This window comes from Salvelinus namaycush, chromosome 4 (assembly GCF_016432855.1).
Source record: "Salvelinus namaycush isolate Seneca chromosome 4, SaNama_1.0, whole genome shotgun sequence".
NCBI classification, from domain to species: Eukaryota; Metazoa; Chordata; class Actinopteri; order Salmoniformes; family Salmonidae; genus Salvelinus; species Salvelinus namaycush.
Window position 1 is genome coordinate 35,599,237 of NC_052310.1, and position 17,137 is coordinate 35,616,373.

Sequence of the window (17,137 nt, forward strand, 5' to 3'; positions counted from 1 at the left end):
GCCCTCAATCTCACACAAATTATCAAGGAACCTGACCATATCCCCCGTGCATCCCGCAAAGGCGGAGGTGTTGCTAACATTTACGATAGCAAATTTCAATTTACAATTTTCGTCTTTTGAGCTTCTAGTCATGAAATCTATGCAGCCTACTCAATCACTTTTTTATAGCTACTGTTTACAGGCCTCCTGGGCCATATACAGCATTCCTCACTGAGTTCCCTGAATTCCTATCGGACCTTGTTGTCATAGCAGATAATATTCACATTTTTGGTGATTTTAATATTTACATGGAACAGTCCACAGACCCACTCCAAAAGGATTTCAGAGCCATCATCGACTCAGTGGGTTTTGTCCAACATGTCTCTGGACCTACTCACTGTCACAGTCACACTCTGGACCTAGTTTTGTCCCATGGAATAAATGTTGTAGATCTTAATGTTTTTCCTCATAATCCTGGACTATCGGACCACTATTTTATTACGTTTGCAATCGCAACAAATAATCTGCTCAGACCCCAACCAAGGAGCATCGAAAATCGTGCTATAAATTCTCAGACAACCCAAAGATTCCTTGACGCCCTTCCAGACTCCCTCTGCCTACCCAAGGACGTCAGAGGACAAAAATCAGTTAACCACCTAACTGAGGAACTCAATTTAACCTTGCGCAATACCCTAGATGCAGTTGCACCCCTAAAAACTAAAAACATTTGTCATAAGAAACTAGCTCCCTGGTATACAGAAAATACCCAAGCTCTGAAGCAAGCTTCCAGAAAATTGGAACGGAAATGGCGCCACACCAAACTGGAAGTCTTCCGACTAGCTTGGAAAGACAGTACCGAAGAGCCCTCACTGCTGCTCGATCATCCTATTTTTCCAACTTCATTGAGGAAAATAAGAACAATCCGAAATGTATTTTTGATACTGTCGCAAAGCTAACTAAAAAGCAGCATTCCCCAAGAGAGGATGTCTTTCACTTCAGCAGTAATAAATTCATGAACTTCTTTGAGGAAAAGATCATGATCATTAGAAAGCAAATTACGGACTCCTCTTTAAATCTGAGTATTCCTCCAAAGCTCAGTTGTCCTGAGTCTGCACAACTCTGCCAGGACCTAGGATCAAGGGAGACACTCAAGTGTTTTAGTACTATATCTCTTGACACAATGATGAAAATGATCATGGCCTCTTAAACCTTCAAGCTGCATACTGGACCCTATTCCAACTAAACTACTGAAAGAGCTGCTTCCTGTGCTTGGCCCTCCTATGTTGAACATAATATCCACCGGATGTGTACCAAACTCACTAAAAAAGTGGCAGCAATAAAGCCTCTCTTGAAAAAGCCAAACCGTGACCCAGAAAATATAAAAAACTATCGACCTAAGATAATTGTGTAGTTTAGAGTAATTATCGAGGTTAGCTAGCCAGCTATTTTCGTCGCCGCGCCACCGTTCTCCTACCTAGTCAACAACTGCTAGCTAGCTAGTCAACTTCTACCGACTAGCAGCACTGTAGAAACTAATAATACATTACAACAAAACGATTTGATTAGTGTAGTGTTAGCTAGATACATAGTTGTCTTTGCTGTCTTTGTATCTAAGATAATTGTGTAGTTTAGAGTAATTAGAGTAATTATCGAGGTTATCGAGGTTACCTAGCCTGTTATCGAGGTTACCTAGCCAGCTACACTTTCAAACAAAGTCAACAACGCAGCCACTGCTAGCTAGCCTACTTCACCAGCCAGCAGTACTGTATCATTTTAATCATTTTAGTCAATAAGATTTTTGCAACGTAAGCTTAACTTTCTGAACATTCGAGACGTGTAGTCCACATGTCATTCCAATCTCCTTTGCATTAGCGTAGCCTCTTCTGTAGCCTGTCAACTATGTGTCTGTCTATCCTTGTTCTCTCCTCTCTGCACAGACCATACAAACGCTTCACACCGCGTGGCCGCTGCCACTCTAACCTGGTGGTCCCAGCGCGCACGACCCACGTGTAGTTCCAGGTCTCCGGCAGCCTCTGGAACTGCCGATCTGCGGCCAACAAGGCAGAGTTCATCTCAGCCTATGCTTCCCTCCAGTCCCTCGACTTCTTGGCACTGACGGAAACATGGATTACCACAGATAACACTGCTACTCCTACTGCTCTCTCCTCGTCTGCCCACGTGTTCTCGCACACCCCGAGAGCTTCTGGTCAGCGGGGTGGTGGCACTGGGATCCTCATCTCTCCGAAGTGGACATTCTCTCTTTCTCCCCTGACCCATCTGTCTATCGCCTCCTTTGAATTCCATGCTGTCACAGTTACCAGCCCTTTCAAGCTTAACATCCTTATCATTTATCGCCCTCCAGGTTCCCTTGGAGAGTTCATCAATGAGCTTGACGCCTTGATAAGTTCCTTTCCTGAGGATGGCTCACCTCTCACAGTTCTGGGTGACTTTAACCTCCCCACGTCTACCTTTGACTCATTCCTCTCTGCCTCCTTCTTTCCACTCCTTTGACCTCACCCTCTCACCTTCCCCCCCTACTCACAAGGCAGGCAATACGCTTGACCTCATCTTTACTAGATGCTGTTCTTCCACTAATCTCATTGCAACTCCCCTCCAAGTCTCCGACCACTACCTTGTATCCTTTTCCCTCTCGCTCTCATCCAACACTTCCCACTCTGCCCCTACTCGGATGGTATCGCGCCGTCCCAACCTTCGCTCTCTCTCCCCCGCTACTCTCTCCTCTTCCATCCTATCATCTCTTCCCTCTGCACAAACCTTCTCCAACCTATCTCCTGATTCTGCCTCCTCAACCCTCCTCTCCTCCCTTTCTGCATCCTTTGACTCTCTATGTCCCCTATCCTCCAGGCCGGCTCGGTCCTCCCCTCCTGCTCCGTGGCTCGACGACTCATTGCGAGCTCACAGAACAGGGCTCCGGGCAGCCGAGCGGAAATGGAGGAAAACTCGCCTCCCTGCGGACCTGGCATCCTTTCACTCCCTCCTCTCTACATTTTCCTCTTCTGTCTCTGCTGCTAAAGCCACTTTCTACCACTCTAAATTCCAAGCATCTGCCTCTAACCCTAGGAAGCTCTTTGCCACCTTCTCCTCCCTCCTGAATCCTCCTCCCCCTCCTCCCTCTCTGCGGATGACTTCGTCAACCATTTTGAAAAGAAGGTCGACGACATCCGATCCTCGTTTGCTAAGTCAAATGACACCGCTGGTTCTGCTCACACTGCCCTACCCTGTGCTTTGACCTCTTTCTCCCCTCTCTCTCCAGATGAAATCTCGCGTCTTGTGACGGCCGGCCGCCCAACAACCTGCCCGCTTGACCCTATCCCCTCCTCTCTTCTCCAGACCATTTCCGGAGACCTTCTCCCTTACCTCACCTCGCTCATCAACTCATCCTTGACCGCTGGCTACGTCCCTTCTGTCTTCAAGAGAGCGAGAGTTGCACCCCTTCTGAAAAAACCTACACTCGATCCCTCCGATGTCAACAACTACAGACCAGTATCCCTTCTTTCTTTTCTCTCCAAAACTCTTGAACGTGCCGTCCTTGGCCAGCTCTCCTGCTATCTCTCTCAGAATGACCTTCTTGATCCAAATCAGTCAGGTTTCAAGACTAGTCATTCAACTGAGACTGCTCTTCTCTGTGTCACGGAGGCGCTCCGCACTGCTAAAGCTAACTCTCTCTCCTCTGCTCTCATCCTTCTAGACCTATCGGCTGCCTTTGATACTGTGAACCATCAGATCCTCCTCTCCACCCTCTCCGAGTTGGGCATCTCCGGCGCGGCCCACGCTTGGATTGCGTCCTACCTGACAGGTCGCTCCTACCAGGTGGCGTGGCGAGAATCTGTCTCCGCACCACGTGCTCTCACCACTGGTGTCCCCCAGGGCTCTGTTCTAGGCCCTCTCCTATTCTCGCTTTACACCAAGTCACTTGGCTCTGTCATATCCTCACATGGTCTCTCCCATCATTGCTATGCAGACGACACACAATTAATCTTCTCCTTTCCCCCTTCTGATAACGAGGTGGCGAATCGCATCTCTGCATGTCTGGCAGACATATCAGTGTGGATGACGGATCACCACCTCAAGCTGAACCTCGGCAAGACGGAGCTGCTCTTCCTCCCGGGGAAGGACTGCCCGTTCCATGATCTCGCCATCACGGTTGACAACTCCATTGTGTCCTCCTCCCAGAGTGCTAAGAACCTTGGCGTGATCCTGGACAACACCCTGTCGTTCTCAACTAACATCAAGGCGGTGACCCGTTCCTGTAGGTTCATGCTCTACAACATTCGCAGAGTACGACCCTGCCTCACACAGGAAGCGGCGCAGGTCCTAATCCAGGCACTTGTCATCTCCCGTCTGGATTACTGCAACTCGCTGTTGGCTGGGCTCCCTGCCTGTGCCATTAAACCCCTACAACTCATCCAGAACGCCGCAGCCCGTCTGGTGTTCAACCTTCCCAAGTTCTCTCACGTCACCCCGCTCCTCCTCTCTCTCCACTGGCTTCCAGTTGAAGCTCGCATCCGCTACAAGACCATGGTGCTTGCCTACGGAGCTGTGAGGGGAACGGCACCTCCGTACCTTCAGGCTCTGATCAGGCCCTACACCCAAACAAGGGCACTGCGTTCATCCACCTCTGGCCTGCTCGCCTCCCTACCTCTGAGGAAGTACAGTTCCCGCTCAGTCCAGTCAAAACTGTTCGCTGCTCTGGCACCCCAATGGTGGAACAAACTCCCTCACGACGCCAGGTCAGCGGAGTCAATCACCACCTTCCGGAGACACCTGAAACCCCACCTCTTTAAGGAATACCTAGGATAGGATAAAGTAATCCTTCTAACCCCCCCCTTAAAAGATTTAGATGCACTATTGTAAAGTGGTTGTTCCACTGGATATCATAAGGTGAATGCACCAATTTGTAAGTTGCTCTGGATAAGAGCGTCTGCTAAATGACTTAAATGTAAATGTAAATGACCTATATCAAATCTTCCATTCCTCTCAAATTTTTTAGAAAAAGCTGTTGTGCAGCAACTCACTGCCTTCCTGAAGACAAACAATGTATACGAAATGCTTCAGTCTGGTTTTGGACCCCATCATAGCACTGAGACTGCACTTGTGAAGGTGGTAAATGACCTTTTAATGGCGTTAGACCGAGGCTCTGCATCTGTCCTCATGCTCCCAGACCTTAGTGCTACTTTTGATACCATCGATCACCACATTCTTTTGGAGAGATTGGAAACCCAAATTGGTCTACACAGACAAGTTCTGGCCTGGTTTAGATCTTATCTCTCGGAAAGATATCAGTTTGTCTCTGTGAATGGTTTGTCCTCTGACAAATCAACTGTAAATTTCGGTGTTCCTCAAGGTTCCGTTTTAGGACCACTATTGTTTTCACTATATATTTTACCTCTTGGATGTCATTCGAAAACATAATGTTAACTTTCACTGCTATGCGGATGACACACAGCTGTACATTTCAATGAAACATGGTGAAGCCCCAAAATTGCCCTCCCTGGGAGCCTGTGTTTCAGACATAAGGAAGTGGATGGCTGCAAACTTTCTACAAAACAGAGATGCTTGTACTAGGTCCCAAGAAACAAAGAGCTCTTCTGTTGAATCTGACAATTAATCTTGATGGTTGTACAGTCGTGTCAAATAAAACTGAAGGACCTCGGCGTTACTCTGGACCCTGATCTCTCTTTTGACGAACATATCAACACTGTTTCAAGGACAGCTTTTTTCCATCTACGTAACATTGCAAAAATCAGAAACTTTCTGTCCAAAACTGATGCAGAAAAATGTATCCATGCTTTTGTCACTTCTAGGTTAGACTACTGCAATTATCTACTTTCCGGCTACCCGGATAAAGCACTAAATAAACTTCAGTTAGTGCTAAATACGGCTGCTAGAATCCTGACTAGAACCAAAGAATTTTATCATATTACTCCAGTGCTAGCCTCCCTACACTGGCTTCCTGTTAAGGCAAGAGCTGATTTCAAGGTTTTACTGCTAACCTACAAAGCATTACATGGGCTTGCTCCTACCCATCTTTCCGAGTTGGTCCTGCCATACATACCTACACGTTCGCTACGGTCACAAGACGCAGGCCTCCTAATTGTCCCTAGAATTTCTAAGCAAACAGCTGGAGGCAGGGCTTTCTCCTATAGAGCTCAATTTTTATGGAATGGTATAGAGCTATAGAGCTCAATTTTTATGGAATGGTCTGCCTACCCATGTGAGAGACGCAGACTCGGTCTCAACTTTTAAGTCTTTACTGAAGACTCATCTCTTCAGTAGGTCATATGATTGAGTGTAGTCTGGCCCAGGGGTGTGAAGGTGAACGGAAAGGCTCTGGAGCAACGAACAGCCCTTGCTGTCTCTGCCTGGCCGGTTCCCCTCTCTCCACTGGGATTCTCTGCCTCTAACCCTATTACAGGGGCTGAGTCACTGGCTTACTGGTGCTCTTCCATGCCGTCCCTAGGAGGGGTGCGTCACTTGAGTGGGTTGAGTCACTGTTGTGATCTTCCTGTCTGGGTTGGCACCCCCCTTTAGGTTGTGCCGTGGCGGAGATCTTTGTGGGCTATACTCGGCCTTGTCTCAGGATGGTAAGTTGGTGGTTGAAGATATCCCTCTAGTAGTGTGGGGGCTGTGCTTTGGCAAAGTGGGTGGGGATATATCCTGCCTGTTTGGCCCTGTCCGGGGATATCATCGGATGGGGCCACAGTGTCTCCTGACCCCTCCTGTCTCAGCCTCCAGTATTTATGCTGCAGTAGTTTATGTGTTGGGGGGCTAGGGTCAGTCTGTTATATCTGGAGTATTTCTCCTGTCTTATCCGGTGTCCTGTGTGAATTTAAGTATGCTCTCTCTAATTCTCTCTTTCTTTCTTTCTATGTCTCGGAGGACCTAAGCCCTAGGACCATGCCTCAGGACTACCTGGCATGATGACTCCTTGCTGTCCCCAGTCCACCTGACCGTGCTGCTGCTCCAGTTTCAACTGTTCTGCCTGCGGCTATTGAACCCTGACCTGTTCACCGGACGTGCTACCTGTCCCAGGCCTGCTGTTTTCAACTCTCTAGAGACAGCAGGAGCGGTAGAGATACTCTTAATGATCGGCTATGAAAAGCCAACTGACATTTAATCCTGAGGTGCTGACTTGTTGCACCCTCGACAACTACTGTGATTATTATTATTTGACCATGCTGGTCATTTATGAACATTTGAACCTCTTGGCCATGTTCTGTTATAATCTCCACCCGGCACAGCCAGAAGAGGACTGGCCACCCCTCATAGCCTGGTTCCTCTCTAGGTTTCTTCCTAGGTTTTGGCCTTTCTAGGGGTTTTTTCCTAGCCACCGTGCTTCTACACCTGCATTACTTGCTGTTTGGGGTTTTAGGCTGGGTTTCTGTACAGCACTTTGAGATATCAGCTGATGTAAGAAGGGCTATATAAATACATTTGATTTGAGGTTCAACCCTAAATCAGAAACCATGGGCACCCTCATAGATATTATCCTGATCAACTTGCCCTCTAAATACACCTCTGCTGTCTTCAACCAGGATCTCAGCCTCATTGCCTGCATCCGTAATGGGTCCGCTGTCAAACGACCACCCCTCATCACTGTCAAACACCCCCTAAAACACTTCAGAGAGCAGACCTTTCTTATCGACCTGGCCCGGGTATCCTGGAAGGATATTGACCTCATCCCGTCAGTAGAGGATGCCTGGTCGCTATTTAAAAGTGCTTTCCTCACCATCTTAAATAAGCATGCCCCATTCAAAAATGTAGAACTAAGAACTGACTTAGAATATGTGGACAACTACAAATACCTAGGTGTCTGGTTAGACTGTAAACTCTCCTTCCAGACTCACATTAAGCATCTCCAATCCAAAATTAAATCTAGAATCAGCTTCCTATTTCGCAACAAAGCCTCCTTCACTCATGCTGCCAAACATACCCTCGTAAAACTGACTATCCTACCGATCCTTGACTTCGGCGATGTCATTTACAAAATAGCCTCCAACACTCTACTCAGAAAATTGGATGTAGTCTATCTGTTTTGTCACCAAAGCCCCATATACTACCCACCACTGCGACCTGTATGCTCTCGTTGGCTGGCCCTCGCTTCATATTCGTCGCCAAACCCACTGGCTCCAGGTCATCTATAAGTCTTTGCTAGGTAAAGCCCCGCCTTATCTCAGCTCACTGGTCACCATAGCAGCACCCACCCGTAGCACGTGCTCCAGCAGGTATATCTCACTGGTCACCCCAATTCCTCCTTTGGCTGCCTTTCCTTCCAGTTCTCTGCTGCCAATGACTGGAACGAACTGCAAAAATCACTGAAGCTGGAGACTCATATCTCCCTCACTAACTTTAAGCACCAGCTGTCAGAGCAGCTCACAGATCACTGCACCTGTACATAGCCCATCTGTAAATAGCCCATCCAACTACCTCATCCCCCATTCTGTTATTTATTTTGCTCCTTTGCACCCCAGTATCTCTACTTGCACACTCATCTTCTGCACATCTATCACTCCAGTGTTTAATTGCTATATTGTAATTATCTCGCCACTATGGCCTATTTATTGCCTTACCTCCCTTATCCTACCTCATTTGCACACACTGTATGTAGACCTTTTCTATTGTATTATTGACTGCATGTTTGTTTATTCCATGTGTTGTTTTTTGTGTCGCACTGCTTTGCTTTATCTTGGCCAGGTCGAAGATGTAAATGAGAACTTGATAACGAGTTAATAATAATGAGAACTAGCCTACCTGGTTAAATAAAGGTGAAATAAAAAAATAAAAATAGTTGGTAAGTAGCTAAGTTTTGTTTTGCTAGGTAAGCTAGCTAGATACATAAATACAATGATTTGATAGGCTATGTCGCTATGGTACTAGGGCCTAGGCTATGATACCGTGATGTAACTAGCTAAATACATAGTCTCTCCCTGAATGTGTAATGTGAGAGGACGCATAGCCGCAGGAAGTAGGGGTGCTACTGCACCCCTACTAATTATTTTTAGAAAAATATATTTTTCACAAACGTAGTGCACTGGGCCTGTATTACTCCTGTATGAGCGGACCAAAATAGCAGTCTATGTTTTGTCTTTGTAACAAACACATCCAGCGATTTTTTGTTGTTGTTGTTGATGCATCTACACTCAAGCTGGTCGATGTTTGTACAATGCCTACACCTGTAGGGATATTAGTTCTGAGATTTTTCTCCCGCGAAAGATCTAACAGCGGACATAAGGAGAGACAAGACAAAACTAGCCAGTTATAGAATTATTGTGTTTAGGACAGCGGAGCGGACTTGATATCGATTTTCCACTATTCCACTATAACATGCATTTAAATGACGTGATGAAACATTGAAACTAAGTTGTTGTAGAACGAGTGTGTTGCGAAACACATTCCAGACACTGGCTCTTGCCATAACTGATTAGACAGAGAATGATCAGCGAGACAGGATAGCCAGCTGTAGCTATCACCAAGGTATGCTAGCTAGCTAGCTGCGAACTTGGCTAAACAAGGTCAGCGCAGGCTTTAGCCTACACATAGAACTGAATTACCTGACCATCTTCATGTGTCGAGTCAGTCACAAAGGGAGAAGTCCTCCACTTCAAAACTTTGTTCACTCCATAGCAAAAGCTAGCTCAGCTTACCTCGCTGTACTCACTAATGCATTCGTTTGTTGTGATTGAATGGCAGACACACCCAAGAAACCCCCACATCAAACGACGCCCCCAGGACAAATCTAATTTGCCTTCAGTCATGGCTGCTAGCATGAGCTCTTGATGAAAGTGCAGTCGCCCTTTAAAACACTACTGACAACCCCTGAGAGACACACTGATGCAATACTACCACCGCACTATCCTTTGGGCATTCAGTCTGCCTGGCTGCCTGAGCAGAATAATGTGTTGAGTTCAGCTAGAAAAATCACACGTCAGACACAGCGTGACACATCACAACCTCTGGAATCTAAGGACGTCATAATTTGGCTGCAGACGTATAATGATGGCGCGGTGAAATTAGATAAATGTCATAGGGAAGCGTTAGTTCAGTCCGTTTCCAGTCCCCAGAGCAGGCAGGGTATTAGAGGAGAACGGGGAGTCACCGGGAAGATTGCTGATCCAGTTGGAAGGCTGGCAGCATCAGTGTGCTGCTGATTTGTCAGGTGCTCTGGTGCTGTCCGAGCAGTCAGCTATTTTTGGGGCCTGGGTTTTTAAGTGATATATCAGCAGCAGTGGCAGGCAGCCCCCGTCTCCTCTCTGCCGCTGGTTGATGAGCTGCTCTCGTCATGCCGTGGCCTAATTTCCTCTCTCTCTCCCTCCCTTCATCCCTCGCAATCACTATACACCTCTGTCTGTACATAGGGGGATGCAAAGAAAGCTTGCTCGGGGGAGCAGAGAGACTAGTGCACTTCAATGTCTGCCACATCACAGAGCCTTCTCTCTCCATCCCTCTCATCCTTACCCATCTCCCAACCATCCCTCCCTTACCTCATCTTTTACCCTGTGGATGTCTACATCAGTCTGTTTCTCCAGACACCAGAGGATGTCTCTTCCCCTCCCCCATCCCTCTCTCCTCCTAACACCTGGGTGACGACCAGAAGATTGGTTTGGGCCTTAGGGGATAGCGTAAAAAAGAATGCCCATCTGTGTGCCTCCTGCAGGAAGTTAGCATTAGTATGGGTACACAGGTCTTCCCACGCATCAGCTCCCACTCTCTCCGTGTGTCGGAAAAGTCTCAGAAGGCTTCCGGAGGTTTTTCATTCGCTGTTAAATCAAAGGTAACATAAGCCCCTGTGAGCTGGTGTACACGACTCAAACGATGAGTGATCGAGGACTAAGCCTACTACACGATTCGCCAAGGGATGTTAGCTTTCAATAGATTAGGGCACATTTAGAGGAGGACCCGTCCAAATAAAACACTGCCTCATGATCTCATCTATCACTTTGTTACTGCCAGACCAAACCACCAGGGTACTCAAAAGAAAAAGGAACACAAACAAACTTGTGGAGGATGTGTGTGTAGGGGAACTGATGAACATGATAATAAACATTGAGGCCACATCTCATGGGTGGCTCATCTGGTGAAGACGCCGGCCAAAAACAACGGACCCTGATTTTTTATTTATTTTTTATTTTATCTACCTGCCACAGTGGCTGGTGGACCAAAAAGTTCATTTCCCACCCTGTTTGTCATGTGCCATGACTTTATCAACGACATCATTAGTGGTATACCATACTTGCCATATACGACTAGGACCTGTATCCCAGTGTTCCGAATTACCCGAACGCTCCAGAGACGAGGTAGAATGAAGTGCCCTCGTCTCCATGCTCCAGTCCAGCTGGTTTAGCTGAGCCTGCTGCTTATAGTCACACAGAGGTGACTGACAGCACAGCCAGGCCTGCATCTAAAAATACAACGTGGCCCTGCTTACCAGCAGAGCTTCCCCGCCCGCCCGCATACATTGTATTAAGTCCAGGCCCTACCTCTCAGTTTGCACCTAGTCTCAATGTGGTCACTATTTAGTCAATATTTAATGGTTAATGACCCACTTGTTCTGGTAGCCGCAGTAGCCCAAAATGCCAACTACAAACTAATTAGACGTCTATGCAGAGTGATTTAATAGCTTCCCCATATGCTAGAAAATATACAACAAGTGTTATTCCCCAAAGCAGTTTCCAGGGTTTCTGCTTACATAAAACTTTCCTCCCTCACGGTGACTGACGAGAGCTGAAAGTTCAGTCATCGCTGAGCGAACGATGCTGAGCTGAGGAACAAACGCTTAAGGAAAGTGACAGTTGCAACGCAACACTTTTTGGAGAGGGTTGGCCGTGTTGACTTGATGACTAAGTGCCAGTGTTTGGGAATAATCAGTGCCTCCGTCACTCTGACGTGCTGAGGTTAATTAGTGGGGACCGCTCCTCTCTTCACCCCCTCTCCAAATTGCCAGTGAGGCTGAAGCTGGCCGGTAATGAGCCAATAGCAGACCTGGGTTCAAAAAGGATTTGAAATGCATTTGAAATGATTTTCCTGGGCTTGATTGAGCTTTGCCTGGTGCAATGGAACCAATAGAATTTTAACACAATAGTAACAAGTCCAAAGCCCACACATTTGGCACACCAGGCAGGCTAAAGCAAACTATTAGAAATATGTCTCATACCATTTGAACCCAGGTCTGGTAATGAGCATCTGGCGGGTGCCCTGTCCACTCCTATTCCTTGTGTAACTTCTCCCTCAAACTGTATATTTACCAGACTCGCCACACATAACCTACCCCGGCTTTGGGAGTAAACAAACATGCAGTGAGTTGAGACAGGCTGAGTGCTTTTTAGAGCTCTCAGGTCCCCCTCCTAATTCACAGCACTGACTCACTGCCCCTGTGCTGCATCCGTTATTAAGTAAAGTGAAAGACTACTGTACTTCAGATTCGGCCATGATTCAGCTGTTATTACGTGACTGTGCTGACACACGCAGCAAAGCTGTCTCAATATAGAAGGTAAGCTGGAACAGAATTACAAAACACTCAAATGACATGGACCTGAATCATAACTGACTGAAATCATCACATAAGCAGTTCATTCATGTTAATCTCTCTACTCCTCACTCCTGATGTGTGATAAGCATACAGGTGAAAATCAGGAAAGACGTTAGCTTGGACAGTGTGACACCAATTCGATGATGTAGCCTACAAACAGCGTGACATCATAAATTCAGGAAAAACATCCATCGCCGTAGCGCTAACTACCTCCAAGCTAATATTCCAGGAAAACTCCCACCTCTTTGACTATCTCCAAGAAACTCCAGTCCAGCCCATATCCCCCAGGCCCCCACCTCAGCCCTGTCATATCATTACCCAGCTTGGGAAAGACGATGAGGTACTCGGCGTTGCACTGCGGACAAGACACGCGGGCCGTGCTGTTGCCCCTCTGCTTCTCGTCCACCCAGCGCTGCAGACACGCCTGGTGCACCCACTTGGTGGAGCCTCGGCAGCGACACGGACGCACCCACTCCGCCGTGCGGTCATCCTCAACAGTGGCGAAGCATACCCAGCAGCTCCTGAAACAAACAAACATAGGAGAGAGGTTGTTACACAGGCACATAAAACACACACACACACACACACACACACACACACACACACACACACACACACACACACACACACACACACACACTGGCTGAAACACTGGGGTTGTTAGTTTTTGTATCAATGTCTGTATACCAGTAAATTAAGTATTCTCAGTGCATTTGACAATGGTTGTGTGTCAGGGGCAGGGTTTGCATTCATTTAGATCATGTGACCTTCCACCCTGTAAACCTCAGAGCTACCGAACACACTGGCTGATTAACAGCATGTTTAAGGGCAAAGCAAACTTGACAAGAGCCAAGGCAGTTCTTCAAATGTAGGCCTTCCATGGCAATACACATCCTCACCTCTGGTACGAGGAAACACAACTGAAGCCCTGCCCCCTGGGCACTGATTGACAGGTAGGGAGAGCGAGAGTGCGCCTCTGGGACAGGAAGACAGAACAAACAGGTACCCAAGACAAGACAGACTACATGAGACCTTGCATTCACCATGGAATGCAGGCTTAAAAAGAAATAAGGTAGAAGCCTACAAAATCCCAAACTATTGAGTAATACAATCATCATTCTGTGAAGGTCATAGGATTGTGTGTGTGTGTGTGTTTGTGTGTACACTGTTACACACACTGCAGCTGAAGAAGTCTGATCTGGATCAAACTGAAATCCCCCTACTTCTGAGGGAGTGCGCTGTCCAAAGCACCGGGCCAAGAGAAGAACGCTTGAAATGCAATCTCAACCCGTGGCCTCAGGGGAACAGCACTCCGAAAGTGGGCAGTCAGCAGAACAGTCACCTCTAATACACTGGAGGCCAAGGCTTGGCACAGGCTTTTATACTTGGGGTTACATTTTGGATAAAGGTGGTTGGAGGACATTTTCTTAGGTCAGGCCTAGCTCTTAGAACCGACAACAGTGTTGTGTAGTGATCAAAGAATCCTCTCAGACAGTTGACTGAATAGATGTGTCCTGGAACACAGTGACGGTGCACAACTCAATCAAGATCAATAACGCAAAGAATCTGCTAAGTGAGGAAAATGAACTGAAAAGCGGTGTATGCCAGCAGCGTCAAAGTGTAGGCAGCCTACTAAATCAATAGGGCCTACAATTTCCTGCCATGTGGACACAGCTTCAGGATGTCTAGGACCATATGCACAGGCAAGAGAGTCTACCTGAAAGTCCTTCTCAAACATGCCACAGGCAAATACTAATGGAAAACAATGTCCATAATGATTATTTGTTCAATGCAGGAAGGACAAATGTGATGAATAGTAGCACTGAGATAAGCCTGGTTGATGTTTATAGCGATTGGATAACAAACTGGTCTGTCTTCTATAGCCTACTAGATTATCTCCATGCACATACAGTGTGTGTGCCTTGGTAAGACATTCCACATATATGCCAGAGGCCATCTGCCTTAGTATGTAGTAGATCAGGTATTCACAAACTGGGGTATGCCAAATAAAAATGTGATTTACATTTAATAAATAAATACTAATATATATATATATATATATATATATATATATATATATATATATATAAAAACATTTTCAAACAGCCCATTTATATTTTCCAATGGGGCTAGGTGAGGTTTATTTCCTCGCCTGAGTAGCCCCGTTTCACTGCCAAAAATAAAATTAAACCATCTACTATTCAGCAAAATAACACAATGTCAAATACAGGTAGCCTAGTCAAATAATTAACATCCAAATCACATTAACCGTTATTCTCTCACGGGAATTCCACTAACGGTCCGTATGTAGCCAAACGTAGCTGCTGCTCATTCTGTTTGCGCGAAAATTGATAAATGGTTAAAAAGTAGTAAGGCCCGCGTCCATAGAGACATACCAGCTCTACTGGTAGTACTGCTACTACCAGCAGTACTACACCTACACCTGTCGACGACACAAGTTGTTCTGCTTCAACGAGTACATCCAATGCTAGCATCAGTAATTCTACATTTGTTGTTAGCCCAGCTAGAGAACTAAACAGGCACAGACTGTGTGTGGAAAATGATTTAAGACAGACTCTCTCCAATACAACATTGCAGAGTTTTGTGCATCCTTTCAAGCACACCCTTCTCATTAACCTGTGGTGAGTTATTCACAATTTTCGATGAACAAATAAAGTTTTAATTTAAGATGGTTAAATAAAAGAGAAAAATTATTGATTATTATATTATTATTTGTGCCCTGGTCCTACAAAAGCTCTGTCACTTCCCACGAGCCGGGTTCACACTCATTCTTATGTTTAATAAATGTATCGTATAGTGTGTGTGTGTGGCAGGCTTACAATGATGGCAAAAAACAACATTTGAAAGTGCACTGACCCTGGTGCTAGTTGGAGGTTGAATGTTTGTAGGGGTACGGGACTATAAAAAGTTTGGGAACCACTCTAGTAGAGCAATACTCTAAACAACTGTGTTCTTGTCAGCAGGAGCAGAGAGGGTGACTGAGCATCATCATCTCCCTCCATCTCCGTGACATTCAGACAGATGTGGTGTTCTGATCCGGAGCCAAGCCATAATTGAATATAATTACTCCTTGCTCTCAGCCCAGCCAGGTATTAGGCCATAACAGGACATTGATCAACCAGTGAGCCTCTTCCAAAACTCATTTATCCTATCCTCCCTTCTTCCTCTTCTCTCCTCCCACACAAAGACCCTCCTCATGACACTCCCTTTGCATAGGGAGTAATGGTCCAACCCTGCACTTACCAGGGGGCTCAAAAAAGACTAAACTTGAGCCTCTATTCCCCTTGAATGAAGCCATTCAGGTAAACACTTGACCTGCAAGCATTTTACACTGAATAAACTCAAGTTAATCATGCTTCCTGCATGGCGATGCACTTTACCACATTAATAATTGGTTTGGTTTGCAGCAATGAGCGTCGACGAGGAATAATTCAAGTAACATCAGTCTCAGTGAAACATCTGGGGAGAGATTAGATATCAAAACACCTTGACTTTGTCGGCATAAGACAAGAAACAGCTAATCATCTGGCCGTTACATCATTAAATCAGTTGCATAGGAGAGATATGTTTCTTTACTGCATGTATTAATGTGTGTGGTGTAGTTTGGTCTGAATAATGCAGACCAATCCAAAACCATGCTAGTATTCCCACTGATGCTCAGCCATCTACAAAGGACGTCATAATCAGGTCTAGGACTATACATCCAAAGCAGGGTTTCCGAAAATGTGGTGCCGGACATCGTGACCGGGAAGATTTAAATTCCCCAGCCATTTGAGAAATTTACCGGAACCATATGACTATGATTGTGCCTTTGCCTGCTGGACAACAACAATCTTATATGAACATTTATAGAACAGGAGAGAAATTGCATTTGAGGAAGTCTTTCATAGGCAGCGCGTCTGACAGTCTAGGGAAGTAAATTGAAATAAATTTGCCAAAATTATATAATTACTCCCGTCTATACAGTAGAAAGCATGACTTAGCCACAGAGGAGTCAAGGATCATTAGCTTCTTAAAAAAAATAGCTGTGGATTGTTTCAAATCACAAGCTGTAGGCCTATGCCTATTTGGGTTGCCAGCCATTTGGGTAGAGCGCGTGTCAAAAAGCCTAGCTGATTATTTAGTTGCGGCTGTCAGTGAAAAGCATTTAAATGTGTGTGAATATCATGTGTATCGAGTATAATGTTAAATGTTGAAACAAGAAAGGGAGGGGTGTGTGGCGAAGATATAGGCGAGTCTCTCCAGAATGGCTCCCACCAATTCTTGTGCATTCATTGTTTCGTTGTGTGACTTGTTGGCCCTTTGATAATACATTTTTTATCAATTCCCCATTACATATGCCATCAGTAGGCCTAGTAAACATATGTAATAGGGAATTGATAAAAAGAGAAGCTCAAGACATCTAGAAAGGGAGGCAGACAGGTTGAGTAGAGAGATGTATGCAAATGAAAGAACATATCATATTTTCAACTGTTTTTATTTGTCAGCTTTATGTATTTTGACTTACACTGAACCCAAACCGGCTGCGCACGTGCACCATCGTGCATACATTTATTTTGTCCCCCCACACCAAACGCGATCACGACACGC

General features: G+C 46.0%; 1 protein-coding gene across 2 annotated transcripts in view; it reads right to left on the reverse strand.

Annotated features, from left to right (window-relative positions):
• The window catches only part of march5 (membrane-associated ring finger (C3HC4) 5), a 66,972-nt gene that overhangs the window by 25,604 nt on the left and 24,231 nt on the right, over window positions 1–17,137 (reverse strand). For both annotated transcript variants that reach the window (XM_038991757.1, XM_038991756.1), the window contains exon 2: window positions 12,845–13,047. In XM_038991757.1, coding sequence (XP_038847685.1) covers window positions 12,845–13,047 — 203 coding nt within the window. The remainder of the gene's footprint in view (window positions 1–12,844; window positions 13,048–17,137) is intronic.